This window comes from Portunus trituberculatus, chromosome 24, assembly GCF_017591435.1.
Source record: "Portunus trituberculatus isolate SZX2019 chromosome 24, ASM1759143v1, whole genome shotgun sequence".
In the NCBI taxonomy this organism is placed as follows: Eukaryota; Metazoa; Arthropoda; class Malacostraca; order Decapoda; family Portunidae; genus Portunus; species Portunus trituberculatus.
This window is the reverse complement of record NC_059278.1, coordinates 301,243-322,143: the sequence shown is the minus strand read 5'-3', so window position 1 is coordinate 322,143 and position 20,901 is coordinate 301,243. Positions and strand designations below refer to the sequence as shown.

At 35.7% G+C, this 20,901-nt stretch overlaps 4 protein-coding genes across 11 annotated transcripts in view; 2 read left to right on the top strand and 2 right to left on the bottom strand.

Moving 5' to 3' along the window:
* The window catches only part of LOC123508061, a 4,636-nt gene extending 2,924 nt beyond the window's left edge, over positions 1 to 1,712 (top strand). The window contains exons 4-5 of the mRNA XM_045261473.1: positions 109 to 218; positions 641 to 1,712. Coding sequence (XP_045117408.1) covers positions 109 to 218; positions 641 to 816 — 286 coding nt within the window. The 3' untranslated portion in view covers positions 817 to 1,712. The remainder of the gene's footprint in view (positions 1 to 108; positions 219 to 640) is intronic.
* Positions 1,710 to 12,354, bottom strand: LOC123508062 (F-box/SPRY domain-containing protein 1-like). The gene is made up of 3 exons (XM_045261474.1): positions 11,779 to 12,354; positions 8,930 to 9,020; positions 1,710 to 5,543 (listed from the first exon to the last, which is right to left on the bottom strand). Exons 1-3 carry the CDS (start codon positions 12,352 to 12,354, stop codon positions 5,449 to 5,451), a joined length of 762 nt encoding a protein of 253 aa, XP_045117409.1. The 3' UTR covers positions 1,710 to 5,448.
* Positions 12,355 to 12,370: 16 nt separating this feature from the next.
* Positions 12,371 to 17,472, top strand: LOC123508067 (transmembrane protein 243-like). 5 transcript variants are annotated; one of them, XM_045261488.1, is made up of 4 exons: positions 12,371 to 12,509; positions 14,215 to 14,300; positions 14,950 to 15,096; positions 15,374 to 17,472. In XM_045261488.1, the coding sequence occupies exons 2-4, from the start codon at positions 14,220 to 14,222 to the stop codon at positions 15,485 to 15,487; spliced, it is 342 nt and encodes a 113-aa protein (XP_045117423.1). In that variant the 5' UTR covers positions 12,371 to 12,509; positions 14,215 to 14,219; the 3' UTR covers positions 15,488 to 17,472. The 5 variants fall into 5 exon arrangements, with proteins under 5 accessions (XP_045117423.1, XP_045117419.1, XP_045117420.1 ...); XM_045261484.1 differs by lacking the exon at positions 12,371 to 12,509 and adding an exon at positions 13,120 to 13,277; XM_045261485.1 differs by lacking the exon at positions 12,371 to 12,509 and adding an exon at positions 13,303 to 13,352.
* Positions 17,473 to 17,614: 142 nt separating this feature from the next.
* LOC123508057 (glycerol-3-phosphate dehydrogenase [NAD(+)], cytoplasmic-like) overlaps positions 17,615 to 20,901 on the bottom strand; it is a 37,501-nt gene continuing 34,214 nt past the window's right edge. For all 4 annotated transcript variants that reach the window (XM_045261462.1, XM_045261459.1, XM_045261460.1 and 1 more), the window contains one exon: positions 17,615 to 20,506. In XM_045261462.1, the coding sequence (XP_045117397.1) occupies positions 20,461 to 20,506 (46 nt within the window). In that variant the 3' untranslated portion in view covers positions 17,615 to 20,460. The remainder of the gene's footprint in view (positions 20,507 to 20,901) is intronic.

Sequence of the window (20,901 nt, the reverse complement as noted above, 5' to 3'; positions counted from 1 at the left end):
ATGAACCCGCAAGGGGTGTTCAAACCCCAGGTTGAGAATCACTGTTCTAAACTCTTAATTTATTATATTAATTTATGTGATGCAGAATACATTAACTCCTCTTTCAAGACCTACTGGTGTGTGGTATTGGGACTCCACACTCCCTTTCAACCTGGCTAATTTGAAGGAATGTGAGACCCTGATGAAGGGTAACTTGTCACACACCCACCTTTACACAGGTAACTACTACTACTACTACTACTACTACTACTACTACTGTAATGTCATCCCTTTTACTAACAATAAAATTACTACTGTATTGGTACTTTGACTAGTATTACAACTACTGCTTCTTAATATTATAATAATAATAATAATAATAATAATAATAATAATAATAATAATAATTATTATTATTATTATAATGATATTAATATTAACAATAATATTATTATTACTATTATAAATAATAATAATAATAATAATAATAATAATAATAATAGTAATATTATTATTATTATTGTTATTAATAATAAGCTTGTGTTCTTTCAGCATTTCAAAGCAATAGTTATAATGCTCCCTTTATAACCCTGTGATATTAGTTATAATATACACTCTCACCTCTCCAGAACAACCAAAAAATGCTCTCATTGCTTCTCAGACCAGTGGTGGAGATGTTCAGATGCTCATCATGCCTCTTATGAAACTAACATGAATGAGATGACTATGCTGTGGAATCTACTCTGCAACTCCTACATGGCTGAGAGTTCAATTTACTGCTGTGCCAGGGAAGGAGTGCCCAGACCATCATCATCTATACAGCATTCTCCTCTCTAACACCAACAGTACATACATGAACACTTCTAAGAAATTTGATATAGTGTAATGAAGGTGGAAGGATGGACTTGAAAAGAAGCTGTTAAGAATAAGAGTAGATGAAATGTACAAGAATAGCAGGAGAAATCTTGTATGTAGCACTAATTTCCCGCCATGCATAATAAATGATGAATTATGTAACTATCATGTACAAGTTAAGGATGATATTTAAAAAGTTACAACAAATGAGAACTTGCATAATGTAAAGACTTTGAGATAAGCTTGTGTGATCTCCTTATTCACTTTTTTTTTAATAACATTTAAATTAGTTATTCATGCTTTTTATATTATTACCCAGCATCTTTTCCATATTCCCAAAGTGCACTCTGTTTCTTTTAAAGATACCACAACTAATTAATTTGAATTTTGTCCTACAGATCAGTTCTTGATTTTCACAACCAATACCACCAGTTCTATAATGCACAAGTGTACCTCACATTCACTTATCATTCTCTTATTATGTTTTGGACTACTTACATACTATCCTTTCCTTACTTTCCAGGCCTTCCACCCATGAACCATGGATTCTTACACAAGCTGCACACATCTATCTAAACAAAAACATTCCCAAGATATGGCCCTTTCAAAAATGTCTCTGTTCACTCCTGACCTTGCATTCTCATTCTGTTCTTACATATTCAAGCACTCAGTCTTACCATTCCCTTGGAGGACATACTTTTGCACTTACTGCATGTCATACTCAAAAGTTAGCTCACTTTCTCACCAAAAGTTACTTTCAAACAGGAATAACATCAACAATAGTAAGGCAGTATGTCCCTTAACTTATTCCAATCATTTCTAACTCTTGCAACTGTGCTTACTTCTTCATAGAGGGTTTAGAGAATAACACTTTACTCACTCCCTTGGTTTAATTTCTTCTAGACAATACAAAAACACTTAGGTCAGATCATCAGAAGAGCTACATATTCCACAATCAATGGACTTTGAATTGTTTTCTCTCACAAATACTCACTCCTGGAAGAAAAGAGCACTACATCCAATAACATTTATATGATAGAGATTTAGATGTCATGATTTTGCTTCATTTCCTTATTGTGTTTAAGATGTCAAACTTAGTCATATATAGCACAGTACATTATATGTGATACATATTTATGTATATGTTAGTTCAAATTGTACCCTCTCATACTTGAGATATTTTGCTCATTATAAAATTATTTTTAAACCATTTCATGTAAATTAACAAAATGGATGCAACTTAATCTATAACCATTTTTGCATTGATCTTTACCATTGATAATTCATACAATATTGTATTACTCAATAAAGAAGGCAAGAGTGAGTGAGTGCATTCTCTAACAAATAAAATATTACTTACATTCAACTTTGACACATGAAACCTGAATCATTCAAGCATTATGAATGCTTCCAAAACTGACTGTGGGACAGAGGTTATCAAGATGTATGTACAGGTCCAAAAACAACATTTTGCAATAACAGCATGAGTAATTCAAATAAACAGTTAAAGGATAACAACCTAAGTGACTGATACTAGGATGCAAAGAACACTTGAAGACAGTCCCAGGACACCATCACTTGGTAGTGAAACTGGTTTCCTTGTGTCACTTCAGGACCAAGGGACACATACAGTCCTTGTGTCAGCTTGGGACCAATGAACACACACAGTAGTCCTTGTGTCACCTTGGGACTGATGGACACAGACAGTCTTTGTGTCACTTTGGGACCAAGGGACAGACAGACAGTCCTTGTGTCACCTTAAGACCAAAGGACACAGACAGTTCTTGTGTCACCTTGGGACACAGACAGTCAGTTTTGAATAATCACAATAAACAAGCAATAGCTTGGTTTACCTTATATGTAAGTAATAATTGCACTGAGTTGTGTGTGTTGTACTTGTTCATCCTTCACCGAGATAAATAACTTCCCCTCACATGTCGACAACATCCATCGTGGAGGAGAGCTTTGACACTCTACTAAAAGATAGGGCTGGGCAGGACCCTGTTACTGGACTCAAATCCCATGGATCCATCAAGGCTAGTTGGATCTGAGTACCATGATTCAGTAATCGGATCCACCAAGACAATTACTCAGGAGTCTTAGGAGTACAAAATAGAACAAAACTGCTTTAGAAGCCATTTACACAAAACACTGTGACCATAAAATGTTCAAAGTAATTGATTATTTATAGCATAAAGTAAAATAACAAAATAATGTTCTAATATCATTAGACAAAATTTATATGGTGCCAAACTTCTCTTCCTTTCTTCAAAACTTGATTGGATGTTAATTTGTGGCAGATGAAAGATCTGAGGCCTTGCAGCTTCAATTAAGTCTGAGCTGCCATATAAACAGGACTGCCTGTTAGTTTGCTCCATAGGCTAAAGGAAATATATACTGGAGAAATGTATGCTCATAGCTTTCATTCCTATTTTTTACTTTAATCTTTCCTTTACTAAATTGCAGATATTTTTTCCTATACGTAAAATGTGTTTTCAAGGGCTTAGTGTTTAAGGTGTGAATTTCACTTTCAAAACCAAAAGCAATTAAATTCATTCACCTATTCTGTATAGAAAAAAAATAAATATATCATTAGTGCAATAATCTAAGCAACTGATTAAGGGCTTGGTAATTATATTTGATAGAATTCATCAGGCTGCTGGGCCACCTGAGATTCTATAGACAACCATACATATCTCAGTAATTGTTTAGTTGCCTCACAGATCCAGTAATCATCTTTCCTATACAAGTACTGTACACCCAGTAAACATTTAGCTGCCTCACAGATCCAGTAATCATCTCCCGTCCCACATGAACACTGTGCACCCAGTAATCATCTGGCTGCCTCATGGATCTTGCACACTGCAGGAACCCATGGCCAAAATCCTGTGGATCAGTTAGGCCAAGTAATCGGATCTGCAAGTACTGATGCTGCCGGATCCTACCCAGCTCTACTAAAAGATACAACTTTTATCGTTAAAACCATCTGTACTTAAAAATCAATAAAACAAAACATTACACCGTGGTAAGTGAAGACAATATAATAAAATTCTAAACCATCATAAAAACTTGGTAACTAAGTTGCATTGTAAAAACAGAGTGATAAAATCTGTCACTTCCAAACAATGTCATCATCAATAAAACATTGAAGAGAGAGAAAGATGAGCAATGGGGAGGCTGCTGCTACCTGTGCTGCACCACCACCTGGAGTGTTTTGAGCAGCTGCCACCGTGGCCACCACTGCCACCACCCCAAACTGATAATGCAAATCTGGATGAATGGAAATGTGTATGTGGTCCTTCTGAGGAATGGTAGACACAAAAACACAAAATAACCATCCATCTTCTGGAATGGAATGTCACTGGAAAGCACCATGGTAATGTCATTACGTAATCTACTACACTATATATACTAACAGACAGCAATACTGAAGACTGAAAGAAACTCAACTATAGAAAGAAACTGCAGCAATATCACTTGAACCATAACAACAGATTCCCTTGATAACATGGCTGATTCTTGATTTACTCCAATTGGGCACACGTCTCTTACAGCATTAAAAGTAATAACATAACTCACTGCTAACTTACAGAAGCCATAAAAGCCTAGACAAAATACTGACCCCACTTGACTCACAACATGCCATACACCAACAGTTCACATTACCACAGCTGCTCTAGGCTACAAAATGACTAGAAGTTGTGCCTCCATGAGCACATGTGAATGAACACAAAAAGGTGGGAATTTAGAATAGAATTACGCTAAGCACAGACCCGCTGGCCCTCAAACGACACATTCCTTGTCCTCTACTCACACTTTGGGGTGGCAGCTTATCTACCTAATTCACAATATATCGTCACATCAGTCAATCACTGAGCTTCACATTACTGATTCCTTCGCCACATTCGTGCTTCACAACGAGTGCCATTCTTGTCACTCATTTGAGGTAAAAATTTCTCCTCAAGAATACTGAATTCTAGTAAGTGATATCAGTTGTGATGTGACTACCAAGTGCAGTAGTTAAGTAAATTTTAACATTTCTATCTACGTATATACAGATATAAATACTCAAATACAAAGAGGTGAAAAGCAGAGTCCGATAAAAACTGACAAAACCCAAGTTCACATTATGTTATTTTCCAAGGCACATGGCATGTAGACCAGAGGAATACTCTGGCTGTCATGCTTATTGACTATATAGTTGCACAGTGACAATATTCCACTAAATATGTCTCATTACTTCCTGTTATCTGTCTGTTCCATTTGGAAAACTTTGATTAAGGCATATACAGCTTGCATTTCATACAGAAACACTCACTTCATACCTTAAGAAGTTCCATCACTACCCTTCATGAAGTGTTTGATATAGGGTCACACCTTCCCACTACCCAGTGTATGCCACAACCATAGACTGCTCTCACACTAGGAACACTGTACCACCTGAAGCAGTCTTCCAGTAAGAGCAATATTTGACTAGAAGTCCACCCCTGAAGCAGTCTCACCCACTGGTCACAAGGCTAGATGCTTAGTGGTTGCACCTTCTTTCCTTGATATAAACAGAGGGACACGTTGGACTCTGTAGGGTAACAAATTCTGTGCTAAAGGTGTGGTGGGTCAGCCATCCAGCGGAGGACCGAGGTATACCATAGATACTTCAGTGTTACCGTACACAGCAGACACTGAAGGATATAGCTGCTTGTCTGGCAATCCTGAGAAGACACCATAAGTTAACAACCTTCATATCAGCAATACATAGAATGCTAAGCCAATTCTGGCTCCTTTCATTAGAAAACTTTTTTATTATCATCATAAATAAAAAAAATTGTTCCAGAAATGTATCATAAGAATTTTTTTTCTGGGATATGTACATGGAAGTCAAACTAATCATTGAAACCAATTACAGTTATCTTAAGTAGTGAAAAAAATGTGACAAAATGGCAAAATACTAACTCAAAGATCTGGAAAGCAAAAGGCAGACAACCTCCACTTTATCTATCACAGCCTATTTGAGCAGCCATGAATTAGGAAATAGAGGTCATTTCATTAGATTGTTCAATATAACACATTAAACACTGCCCATTCTTTGATGTGGGTACTTTGTCACAACAACAATAGGAACAACAACATTCTTACTGGTGTAAAGGTGAAATATTGCAATATAAAACAGAAATTCTGATAAAGCAAGCTGAAATGAAAATTATTGGCCTGTTTTCATATTTTCATGTTAGACAAATAATATTTTTCACTCCCTTCCACATTCAGAAGCTTTATATATATCATCTAATTCATGTAGTGGCAAAGCAAAGTTATAAATTCAGACATACAGGAAACATAAAACAATGTGTAATTGTAAAATAGTAGCATATGGGCCCCTAATCAAGATTGTAGCTGATAGGATAATCTCCACACAGTTTTAGCTTTAAACACTAAGGCATTTATAAGCAATAGTTTGTACACTTCAGAGTCAGGTGGAGAGGTCATTGGTGGTCTGGCAGCAAGATTTGCAAATATGTGGGGAATATTTCCATACCCGATGCATTTTCATGAATTCTATTAAAGCTGTTTAACAATAGTAACATTATCACACAAATTAAACATCTTTAAGAATTCTACCACAGCTGTTCAATATTAACATACAATAAATATAGGTAATCAGAAGAACAATTAAACAACATTATGAAGAAATTATGCATTTAAATTGTATCAATAACAATCACAATGGGCATTTCAAAAGCTCTATGATTACTCTTGATCAGGAGGGCTGAACAACTCCATATTAAAATAACCAACAATAACTTCCACTTACAGAATTCATGGCTGCTCCAATTACTAAAGACATATTTTGTAACTTTTGTGCCTCAACAAAGTTTGAATTAAATACTGCCACACTCCAACTCTTAAAGTCTCATACATATTTTTTTCATTATGATGTTTTTTCAAGCACCATAAAATCAAATTAATTTTTGGAATAGTTAATACCACATCTAACTATATATTCAATAATGCATATCTCTAGCTTTTTGTCATTTCTGAAGATTTCCTTCAAGTGTGACCAAGAAATATGTCTTTTTTCTGTTCTAAAAATTCACTCATTCCATAGTCAGTTTCAACTATAGGTAAAAACTAAATTATTAGTTTTACTAAAAAATAGTATTCAGCAAAAAGACACCTGGCATTATATCTAGCACTGATCATGCTGTTAACACCAAGGCCTTATTGTTATTGCATGAGAGAACTCACACTCAGCTGAACATGAAAGTTACAAAGAAAGGTTTGCTCTCACCACTGTTGTGACCACCAATACCTTCACTAAGTACTTCTACTACTACTATTACTATGCCACCACTAATATTACTATTACTTCCACTACTATCAAGATGGCAGCAAGTACCATCTCCACTGTCACTGCTAATAACTAAACTTACTCACCAATCATGTTAGTACTTCCACTACCACTACTCCTATCCATAATACTATGAGGATACCAATGGTTTGACCATTTTATCTTAAGCATTTAGTGGTTACTCTTTCCGGGACTACTATCGTGATAGTAGAAGAATTGGACAGCCAAGTAGAATGCTATCTCCTTACCCTCCACTCTCTGTCATAAGCCATATAAGAAAAAGGTCATAAATTAATAATTTACAGAGTTGGAAAAGAAAAAACTAAAGGAAATTTTTACAAGAAAGAATGGAAATAGATTAAATGAGCTGCCTCCATTTCCTGAAGGTTGGGCATTTTTACTTCTAATAAACAGATACTGTTAACAACGGGTTTGAGGCAGAGTACTGATCAAACAGTGTTTAAAATTCTTTACATTATTGCAGTCAATCATGTTTTGAGAAGGCACATTCTATAGATTGACAATATAATAGGAAAAAATAGCATTTTGATTCATAAGAGTTAAAAGGTTTCCCAACAACTTCATAACCATTACCTTGTGTATAATTTGAATAATATATTGAGAAATATTTATCTAATGATTTTAACTTAATCAGTAAATGTTTGCAGGGGACTTTGTAAAGATCTTTTGAAAATCAATATATATTATATTTACTGCTTTACTTTCATAATACTGTACTGGTTCAAATTATCATATAAGTCTAAGATGTTCATCAAACAAGAGTGTTTGGTACGGAAGCAGTGTTAAGTGTTTTTACGAAAAATTACTTCCTCTAAGCCAGTGGTTCCCAACCTGTGGTATATGTGTCACTAGTGGTATGCGCAAGCTTTTCAGGTGGTATATGAACACTTTTGGGATCTTGTGTGATTTTTAGTTAAATTAAATTCATTTATTTCTCAGGACAATGATTATTATTGCCTTACACTAGATAATTTGGCATCAATCAGCTGGTAGAGAAGAAACAGATACATCCCTCGCATTAGACTGAGTTATGTTAAGGTAAAGTACTTGTGAATAAATTGATATTTGCTGGAATTAAGTTTTTCTGGAACCAGGTGGTATGTAGGGACTGTTTGGGACCTCCAAGTGGTATTCGCTAAGGAAAACTTTGGGAACCACTGCTCTAAGCAAGTGAAAAATTTATTTCAGATAAAAATTTCTCTAACATTTTGCATAAAATTTAAGTTAACTTAACTGGCCAATAATTACACGGTAAATATTTATTGCCATTTTAAAAATCTGAGTTACATTACTGACTTACCACTCATCAGGCACTGTACTGTACTGCAGGGATTTATTGAACAACGAAATTGGAAGTATGACTAATTCAGATTTCACTTCATTCAAAACATGGGACAGGATCATGTCTGACCCATGTCAATTGCTTACTTTAAGTTTACCGATACATTTTTAACATGCATCTCTCTCTTATACTGATGCTATTCAGGATGTCATTATTAATTTGAATGTAGTTATTACAAAACTGAATTTTAATAAAAGTACAACACTGTAGGCAGAGAAATCCCAGGAAAGGACGACACCTAAATGCTTTGAATAAAATTGTCAGACTATAGTTAATAATTCAACAACAGCCAATCACTGCTGGGAATACATGCAGAATGTGTCACCTTGCTACATGTTGGCTTATATAATATGATACAAAGAAAATAACATTCTGATCTTATACTGTACCTCTGAACGCTACTCCTAGAAACTCGTAGTTTTTCTCAAACGCTAACGTGTTGTCATCACAGTCCAGTATTACTCGTATTCTCTCACCAACCTGAAAATAGCAGATGGTCAGAAACACTGAAAAAAGTACATATAGTGGACCCTCGGACTTTGAACAAAAATTTCAATAAATTTTACCCTTGGAGGTTGAACAAAATTCAGACTTTGGGAAACTGGAAGACTTCCAAATCCAGCCGTGGTACAGTGGAACCATGCGTGCTTTTGGGTCCGCGGGGTCTCTAAGCGCATGGGTTCGAATCCTGTCCACGGTCCGAGTGTAGGTTGGGCTTCCTCACTCGAGGCAATGGTTTTCTAGCGGGTGGGCTTTGAGATAGGAGGTACCCCAAAAAGTACCCTCTTTAGCCCATAAATTCCCGTGAAAAGCCTACATGGTATATATATATATATGTATAAAAATCCAGGTGATGCTAGCGCTATTTGGGTGAGGAAAACATCAGTTCCCTATTTGTTTTGGTTCCATGTTGTGGCCTTGCTCTTATCCCCAGCTTGGGCTAGGACATTTTACCAGTTTTTCATTTGACCAGAGTCACTTAACCAGGTAGGATAGTTGAATAATATTTCATATAAGTACACTGATCTCATAACTAACAAACATTCCTTAACTAATGTAGTGACAAGGTGTAATAGACGTGAAACAAAGAATCCACATAGGACTAACTGACTATGCTAATGGTAGTGATGCCACAACCCAGTATATGCTTAATATTCACCATGAAGCTTGCCACCAAGAGGTATACAATATTGATATTACATAGTTCAATTCTTATTTACTTAGGTAACAATCTGGGGTATTGAAACAGATAAAAATAATTTACATTGTTTGCTATGGAGAAAGCAGTTTCAGATCTCGAACAATTTGGATGCTGAGCAGCCTTCTAGAATCAATTATGTTTGAAGTCCGAGGGTCCACCGTATATATACATATATATATATATATATATGTATATATACTGCTGTCTGCTCTTCTGAACTTGCTAACTGCATGCCTTCCCCCCTCCTGCGGCCTCGCTGCACAAGACTCTCTACTTCTTCTCATCCCTATTCTGTCCATCTTCCTAATGCAAGAGTTAACCAGTATCTTCACTCCTTCATTCCCTACACTGGTAAACTCTGGAACTCTCTACCTGTGTCTGTATTTCCACCTGCCTATGACTTAAACTCTTTCAAAAGAGGAGTGTCAAGACACCTCTTACGTTAACTGGACCCTCCTTTTAGATTTTTTGTTTTCTCTTTCTACTTTCCTCTTAACAGGGCCTGGCAACCAGCGGGATTTTTTTTTTCCCAACACTTTGTTTTCCCTTGGCCAGTGCCCTTGTAATGTAAAAAAAAAAAAAAAAAAAAAATATATATATATATATATATATATATATATATATATATATATATATATATATATATATATATATATATATATATATATGGTTCTTCTCTAGAATCACTGCTCCATGCTGAACTGTATAATACACATAGCACAGTGCCGTATATGTAACGTGTTTACCATCAGTGAGAGTTTTGGTGAGTGCTCTGCCTTAGTGTGTTGTACACAAGCTTTCAAATGTGGTGTGTTCGGCGAGTTTTCTATGAGTCCAGCAAGCTGCAGCGAGCCATGAAGCTCCATCACACTCGGAAATGAGCAGTACACTGACTTGCATTTGTTTCTAGCTGGGGTTTGTGGGTAACTGGTAAATAGGATTCTTATTGTGTCTATAGTTCTTTTGTCCAATGACGTGCCACCACCTCTTAACACAACGAGCTACGCCAATGGGAATTTGCTATATGTATTCATAGGCGGGGCACAGCTGGGCAGACAGGTGCACAGACATCTGTGTGAGCAGTTCAGCCATGGCCACCAGTGACACTAGTTGTAAAGGTTGCGAATTTGATAACTGGAAAATCATCGCTCCTGCGATGCAAGTCAGTGTACAATCGAGAAGAGGACCAGCCAGGACCTTCATCCTTTCGTTAAGGTATTGTGAGGAGGGTATTGGTAGAGGTAGGGCATATGTGTGAAGCTATAAGAGAACCGGCGTGGGGGGGGGAGGGAAACTGCCCCAAAGCAAGGATACGGTATGTTAGGTTTAGGTTAGTGTTGGAGGGGGATACGGGGGGCCCGCATCCCCCACCGGCTAGGTTAGGTTACGTTACGTTAGGTTAGGTTTTTTTTGTCCTTAGATTTTTTTGGATCACCATATCTCGCCTCTTTTGGCTCCCCCCAAAAAAAAACCCTGATTCCCCACAGTCCCCCAAGCTTGTTGGGAGGAGAGAAGGGGGGAGGGGAGAGGAAAGGGGGGGAGCAGTGGTTCTGTAGTTTTACCATATATATATTAACACTTAACAGATTAATCTAACTACAACATGAAGTTATGATATCTAGCCATATCAGTAAATTCATATTATCCTTCTGTGAAATAAAAATCAAGATTAATTTAGACTCATTATTTGGAAGGACTTGTCTTATCTTTACTAATGAAAGTTACCTGTACATGACTAAATCTCTTTGTCCAATCTTTTATCATTTAGCTATAAAAAATGTGATAGAATGTGAAAGAAAAAGAACTATTGTATTCCCACTTGCCTTTTTGGTGGTGTAAGAGATGCATCTAAAGAAGACAACCTATTCTGACTATCAATATGCATCATTAACAGAAGTAATGAAGGCAATAAGTCACCCAAAACTGGCTGCTATCTGTTGTACAACAATTAATCACTTGCACTGCTTCCTAATCTCATTTCTTAGTATCAGTGTGTCAAACATGTTGGTCCTTTTAATTAATACCAGCTGTACTTACCTGATATTTGGGTGCATTGTTTAGTAATGGGTAATTGCCTTGAGAGTCCCCATTATGCAAGAGGTGATTGTCAACTAGGTTCCAGCCCCAGGAGTGTTCATCAGAGCCCAGCAGTGCCACATAGCCCGGGCACTGCACTGCTGCGTCTTTAGTGGCTATACCAATAACTGCCACAGTGCCAAGAGGTCCCTCCCACACCACTTCCCAGGCGTGTCGTCCTGATCTGAAGCCCATCTTGCCCCGTGCCCCGTCAGTACTCTGGGCCACCGGGTTCCTGTGTAAGGTAAACCCGTTCGGCTTCACGTAAATGTTCCTCGAGCAGTCATTGGGATTCCAAGCGTGGTAAAACGCCCTTAACTTAGCTTTATACGTGGGAACCGAGGCTAAGAGATCTGACTTGAGTGCCTCCTCGGCCAATTTCCTGACGCAGTGCAGCCGCCACACGTCGTTGTTCTGGTCGTTGAGGAACTTGTACCAGTTTTTACACACGAGGGAGCAGTTCCGGAGATCGTGCACGTCTAGGTAGGAGAATATGACCTCTACCACGTGATCTGGTAGCAGGCACCAATTCACCATTGTGCCGGGGACATGGGGACACAGTCAGCGACGATGGGACCCCTGGGACACTAGTGCCTAGCAGGGCGGCCTCCTCCTCGGCCTCACCGCCACTACGTGACTACTCCTTCGGCCCCCTCTCCCCTCGGCCCGAGCGTGTCCAGCGGTGTAAGAAGGTATACGTGAAGTGTTTGAAAAGCACAGGCATGGGAAAAAAGTAATAAAGTCTAAGAAAAATAAAAGAAAATAATTGGAAAAAGCTGGCATCACTGAAAACGCCTCTTGGCAAAGGGAGGACGTTAAGCGATAGCAAGCGATAGAGATTGCAAGAAGAAAAAGGGGGGGGCGGGGATTTCCATACTCAATATTTTGTTCATAGAATGTTCGCCATAGTTCATGATATTTAACAAAAAAATCAGCAGATGAAGATAAACTGTATATATGTACTACGTATATAATTTTACATACAGGCAAATACCCTTACGTCATTATTTTACGCGGAATAAAACCAAATAGTCAATTCCAGAAACATATACTACGGTTCCTACAACTATTTCTCATCACCTTCATTAGTTTAAACCAGATCTTAAACATTTTCCAATAACTTCAATAGAAATACGTAGTCGTCGTAGTACTTAATTGCAGTAGTAGTAGTAGTAGTAGTAGTAGTAGTAGTTATGAATAAACGTACATAGTCATTATTTTTGCATATAATCCTAGATATATACAATGATTAACATTAAAAATACTGGAATAACTAAGTAGGAAGACAAACAGATAGCGAGCACTGGCGGCTATATCTGTTGCTTATGATCAGCTGATTCTGACTGACACTAGCACAGCACAGCACAGCATATCACAGTGCTAGCCCAGCAGTATAAGGCACCGTTGCATCAGGTTGAACACGCCAATCTCACTCTTCCCTAAACACTTCCACTAGTAAGGTACTGGAGTCAAACGGATCCCTTGTTCATATTATATATAAGCACGTGACCTGCCTTCCTGGGTGTGCATTACCTGTACGTACACGCCCCCCGCCCGTCACTCTGATGTCATTCACAGCTTGACTGCTGCCCATTCAGTCATTGTTACAGTGACGTTGCAGTCTGTGCTTAACCCGTATTAGGTGTACCATCTCGTAATAACAGAACAGTATATTTTGTTTTCATATTAGTGGTGCAAATGTCATGTTTCCTGCTTAGCTATTTTTTTTTTTTTTTTTTTTTTTTTTTAGAACGGAGGGAATCACCACATGTAATATATGTTGAATTGAAGATAATATGTTTATAGTTTCGTACTGAAGTGATTATTCAGGGATACTGTGGGTGAATTAGCTGTGTTGTCTACTAGTATGTCTAACTTATGGCTGTCTTGTCTCTGAGTCAGGGTTTACACGGGTGTTGAGGGGGATACAATCACTGTCAGGCTAAGTTAGGATGACCAAGAGGGACACAACTTTCCAGTTGAGATAAAAATAACTTAGTTTAAGTTAAGCTAGGTTCAGTTAGGTTCAAACACTAATGAAAAACTAATAGCTATGTTTGTTTACTATTGATGATCACATTCTTTATTTCATGAAATGGCATAGGAAATATGGCTTAAATTTCTGCTTTCAAGTCCATTAGTGTTTATCTGTATATCAGATTGAAAACATTTTAATAAGTAGGTAATCCAAATAAAATATCACTTTTTTTTTTTTTAAGTGGATTTCCAGTTTCTTCATCTGTGCATAGGAATAAAATAAATATTCACCTAACCCAGCCATGGTATGCTATCAAGCTGTTCCCATTACCAAATGGGGAGAAATAGTAATTATTGTGAGTTAGGATTTATGCATCAAGTAATTTCTATTTTACTGAACTGCAGTATATTTACTTATAGCAAAGATGTCCTCAAGACCCGGAGAGGGAGAGTATGAGCCCCTTGCAGACCGTCCACTGTTTGGCAATGGAGAGGCTCGTCCTAGGGTAAGTATCTCTCATGCATCATTACTTTAAATACCCACATGTGACTAGGTCACATAAGGTTGTGATGCTCATTGCAACTCAACTATTCGCAAAATTTTTTACCATTGCAGAGTTCACAAATTGGACACCATGACCAGTTATTTAGGAAGTAGGACCACAAGATTATTTAAAATTGACATTTTATACACCACAATGATCAAATTTAATATTATAAAGTTGTTAACATAACTGTCAGAATGCTTCTCTAATGACATTTCCTATAGGGAAGGGAGGCGGTGATGTAGTGGATAAGGTGGTGAGCGTGGAATCGGGCAGACGTCCATGCATAGGTTTGAATCCCACCACATACAGCTTTGAAGCTATATCATTTGTCAAATGGTTTGAAGTTACCTACATGTCACCATGATACCCAGGTTCTAGGTGGTTACACCAAAGACGTGCTTGGGTGGTGATATGGGTACCAGTACAAATAAAATTGCCTGCGCCACTAATGGGTGGAAGCTGAACAGCACTTCCACATATACTCTTCAAGTATGCCTACAGGTGCTGTAGGCCATACTATTTAAAAAAAAAAAAAAAAAAAAAAAATAGTAAATATATTAATTAATAAGAATATTAAATTGTTTTTTTCACACTGGATTATTTCCAGGATCGGATGGTGAACATTGTGATAGTGTGTGTGACAGTCCTCCTAGTGTTCATCACCACCATAAGTGCATTTGTATCTGGCTCAGCCATCCTTGATCTGTTCTTCGTTGTGTGCATCATTCTCTTCTGCATCTCACATCTCACTTTGGTAATTTCTATATCCTGTTTGGAGAAAAGTTGCTTCACTGAGGTCATGAAGCTGTACAGCAGTTTGTGCTACATAGAAAATATCAGTATAAAATTTAAATGCTTCTTTCTTAAGTAGTTTATATTCTATTGATCTTGAAAACTAATAAGAAATTTAATTTGATACAGGAATTAAACATATATTTGATGTAAACCAAAATATAATTAGCTATTTGCATAAAGAGCAATTAATACCAAATTGAATAATGTGTATTAAATGTTTTCAAATTACATTTCAGATTGTTTGGTATAGACATGGAGACCTGGATCCTAAATTTAAGAAACTTATCTATTTCAATACGTTGTGCATTATTCTTACGTGCATTTGTGGAAACATCTTCTTTCACACTTGAAAGATTGCTTCTTGATCATAATATCATGTGCCTGATCTGATACTTCATGTTTAATGGACTTGAAGGAAATGTTTTCATTTGTACTTTGGAAGTGCCTACACTTGCCAGGACTTTGTGCATAAGCTTTCACGTGCACAGTGTTTTGTAGGGTTATTGTAATGGAAAAGAGAGAGAGAGAGAGAGAGAGAGAGAAAGAGAGAGAGAGTTTAGCAAGTAAAAAATTAGTTTTCTACTTTCTTTTAAAAAGCAAAATACATAAAAATAACAAATATGCTTATAAGAAAATTTACTTTTTCTTTTATATGTAAATAAATATCACATTAGATTTGTTGCCATAAGTTGTAATAAATAATTTCAGTTGGTGGTTATGCAATGGTAATTCAAGTTTCTTAATTCAGATTAATCGTTGGCTATAATTTTTACTTTCACAAAGTGTTTTGTTCGTCTTGTAATTGAATGATTTAACATTTAATGGATGTGCATATAATTGTGTGGTACAAGATGTACATGCATGTATTGCAAGATGTTAATGGTGGCACCTCATAGTTTACAATTTACATACTTCTCATCTGTTTGTAAGCACATGTGTGTGTGAAATAATAATGAAAATATAATGACACTGAATCTTATGTGGGGAACTGAAGAAAGGTTAACCAGTTATTCCTTTGATGATAATATTCTTTGTGACTGCTGTACTGAAGAAACACAACTTTTGGGGAATAAGTTAGATTTTTTTTGTCTTTGCAACAAATGTTACATTTCATTTCAAAGCTGTGCATATAAACATAGTTGTATTTTTTATACATTTGTTTAGATAAAGTGACTATTGTTTTTTTTATCTTTTATATAAACATAGTGTGTTCATGTTCTATATTGAACAATTTATAGAACTACAGAATCTTATAATAATAATTATCATTACTTTTGCAATTCCTGTAATTTCTTTGATATATATATATAGATAAAAAAAATAATTTACACCTTAGAAAGAGTTAAGTTTATTTATAAGATTTCTGAGCTCAGTATTAGGATTTTGTGTTTATGTGAAATTACTAAGGATGCACAATGTATGTAGTGTCCAATAGAACTTGCAGCAATAAAATCATTGTATTCATTGTTTACATGTACAGAATGTCACTCTGAAAATTATGCAATTTATCTTTAGTTACATGTATTATTAAGATAAGTTACAATTTCTTGCCCCTACATCTTGGGAGATGTGGAATATAGTTAACTGCTTCACATGCATGATACAAACTTGTAATACCTTTGTGAAATATTTTGAACCAGTCACTTGTAGCTACTGATTTTGGTTGGAGATTTCACAAAAAAGGAAAGGAATTTTCCAATAGGCAGTCACTCAGTTATCCAGTGTCAGGTTCATTATGAAAGTCTATAGATCTTGTCCCTAAGAAAAAAAACGTCATGGATATTAGTCTGAATACCTATACAATATTAATATATTTTGCTTATGGGAGTCACAATTGAGGTGCTATGCACAGTAAATCATACCATGTAAACTCAAAGCATCTAATAGGTCACCAGTTGGATATTTTGTTGTATCTCTGGCTCCTGAAGAATCCCCTAAAGGAGTATCCATGGCAGGAGTGCTCTAGTATCTAATGTAATTCAAGAAAAATTAACAAACAAGGTTAGTGCTTTAAATGAAAGTTTTAGTGACACAAATGCATCCTGATTTGATGCTTTTACCTTAAACTGAGCAGTTAAATTATATTGATGAAATATATCTTGTCTTAGATTTGGTCTAGTCAGTTCAGGTCTGATTAACAGTATTCAAGAGTAATGGGCATTGAAGAAAGGGAAGTAGTGAAATGACACAATGAATGATGCTTGCATCTGTTCTAGTTCTCAAGGGATATGTTTGTCTTTTTTCCCTTGTTTAATGACTAATTGTAACCATAATATGTATAATGCCTTATCATTGTATATAAATAATAATTAATAAATTTATACCATTGGCACAACTTCAAAAATCATATATCCTACAATATAGTAGTTTGATATGATATAATTTCAAGGGAGCCTCATTTGCATATTCTTAAAAGTAATTTCAATTGCTAAAAAAAAAAGTCAGTATATTAAAGGTAGAGTGTATAAAACAATAGATACCAACCACAGCAAATTTATATTTCAACATCCACCCCAAATAGCATTGCATACTTTGTCACCTTTAGAAATGGGTTTATACAATGGCAAAATTTAATAGAAAATAATATTACATGACATAAGACATTTGCACATACACAACTGGGTTTTGAAGGATAAGTGTGTGAAAGCCTTGATGTCAGTCATTATGATCATAGCTTGAGTGAAACAGTTACCTAGATTAGCAGTGTTATTATTCATGTACATCCATACACAAGGTGAAGCACATCAGTCTTGACATCCAAGGACAATGTCACTACATGTATAGATACATACGTTAATAGTGGGAAGAAAAGAAAAGAAAAAAAAAAAAAAAAACCTGCTGAATATACTTTGTGCACATTTCTCTTGTATAATAGAAAGCTGCAAGAAAAAAAAGAAAAAAAAAAAAACTGATTTTACATCTTACACAAGGTAATGACTAATGAAGCTACACCCACTTTAACTAAACTTCTCTGCAACAGCACACAACTCATGAGGTTATGAAGCAGCACATTATGGTGTACATACTTAGATGTGGTGCTAGAAGACTCGGCTCCAATGCTGCCTAAATGAGGATGAAGGAGACTATTTGCTGTTCTGCAGTACAGATCTTGAAGTTTCTGAAGCATAATACTATAAATTTGAAATAATTTCTTGCTAGAATAACTAGTTTTCTCAAAACCCAAGATGTACACATCTAGTGACTAGCAGAGTATTGCACAAAGTGTTATCAAGTTCTGCTGCATTGACTACAATCCTAAATTATAAACCAAATAGATCATTTTACTGTTCACTAAAAATGCTAGTTAACTGTCTGAATTACAATCCTAACTAGTGTTAGAAAGATGGTACGGTACAGTACTGGGAATGAAAGTTAGCTAAAAAAAAAAAAAGTATTAAACAAAACTAACATGTTTAGCACCAAACAAAATAGGTAATTGAGCATACATTTCCATTTGGAATCCTAAAACAGGTGTATCTAGCACTACCAATGCAAATAATGAAAAATTATATCATAGCACAAGAAAATTATTGACAAGCAGATTATTGTTTACTTACTTTGCTTATACAAAATGCATTTTTAATTCCTTCTTCCTTTTTAAGACAAACCCAACTTAAAATAAGATTTCTCTGGGGTGTACACTAGGAAGCACTTGAAAGGACCCAGGTCATGAAACAAATTGGTTATGTGAAACAAAACAAATTCTTTTCATAAAGCTTCTACATGTGGTGAATTCATACTAACAAAGGTATGGTAAAGCACCCCCTAAATAAGAACATATTAGTTCTAGATATTATGTTGAACATATCATGATTCTATAGATATAAACCATTGGCTGCAGATTTTTGCTTTAATAAATACATCCTCATGAAAATGTTGGTACATTCTAATAACCTGAATGGAACTTTCAGCTGCATGTCACCAGTTAGTTAATGTATCACAAAAGTAAAAGTTGCCTCAATCTTCTCATTATATAAGCTTGCAATACTTCATCAGCAAGTCATCTGTCCCTGCTCTGCTATCAGTTTTACAAAATATGCCTAATGAATTCAAGAAAAGATCACCTATTCATCATTCTGAAGAATAACATAAAAGAACACCTGAAAACAAAAGAAAAAATGCAGTCTTTTATCTAACTCTTAATTATCATAAAAAAAAAAGAGACCTATATGAAAAGATCTCTGTTCTACACATTGGTTGTAAAAAGCAATAAATATGTACTAGAAGAAACCTGAGAGTTTACAAGGGTTTCTTGGTAACACAAGAGTTTATGCCCTTCATACTAAAAGAAGGATGGGCACCTAAAGTAATGCATCTTATGAGAAATACCATAAACACAGGCAGCAAACCTGATACTCACATACCTAATCTAAAATTCAGTTGAGCACACATATATACATTTGTAGGAATATGTGTACAAACACTTAGGTAGGTAATGAATACATTTTGTTACCTAAATCATTGAAAGTCTTCAATAAAGTAATATAAAACTTTTGCATCAATTTATCAACATATAATGCAACATTCACTTAAGCAAACTTGCAAGTCACTGCATCCCAGCTATCAACATTACCCACCCACCCAACCATCCTTTCTTACACACACACACACACACACACACACACACACACACACACACACACACACACACACTGGCAACGAACACTAAATGTATCAAAATTCTTATGACAACCTATGAGCTGACCATACATCATTATGTGATTTCTTCATAATCCATCTCTCATGTCATTGAGCTAATAAAGTGACAAACTCTGGGATTATGGTATGCATTTCTAATTAGTAAGCAACAGGCTTTGATATGCAATAGAAACACATACCTGTCAATATCATGATGTTAAAAAGTATTTACAATTGCCATCAAATAACTGCCCATTAAAAATATAAGAAATATTCGCAGTAATGCTAAAACTTAAATCCTTTCACTAAACAATACAATACACGATAAAAGGATATCAGAATATTACTTATTTTCCTACCTTAGTAAATTTCAAACAGCTTGTGACCCGAAGCAAAACAGTTACGAAGCTTACAACTTTTTAAAGCTTCCTGAAAATGCTTCTGGCACTTTATGCTTCATTTGTTTGAGAAATTCCCAAGATAATAGAATAAGCAGCATTCTGAACACAACCCAGCGAAATGGGAGACACTCTCTCTTACCACACAGTAATCTCAGAACCCAGCTTGACACACCAGCCTCATATAGCACATGGGAAAAGATCTAATTCAGTAAATCATAAAAAACAAAAGAAAAGAAAAAGAAAAAAAACCTGGGTCACATATCCTTGGATTTGTCTGCTTCCTCTCACTCACTGTTGACGAGGGAGGTGTGCTGCTGATCAAACGTGCACCTGTGTGAATAGGAGAAATACATGTAAAAAAAGGAGCTTGTCAATGGGTCTGGGAATTTGATGTAAAATTTCCTATATGACTTATGAGCTTTCAAAATGAAGTTTAACAGTTCTATTAATTCACTTTTTCTTTCAAGTTTGATGGAAATATATTAGTCTTGATATTTTTTTCTAGTCACATACTAATTTTAACATACTAGTTTATGCTGTACTAATTCACACACATACATCAAAGAAATGTACCAAACATAGTATTACATAGTATGTATTCCTGATCCACACAAGGCAGAACTTATGAAGAGATACATATATACAGCATACAAGACAATAATTTATGTATGTACAAAGATAAATAACTTTTCTGTGAAAATGTGTATAAAAACCAACATGCAGCA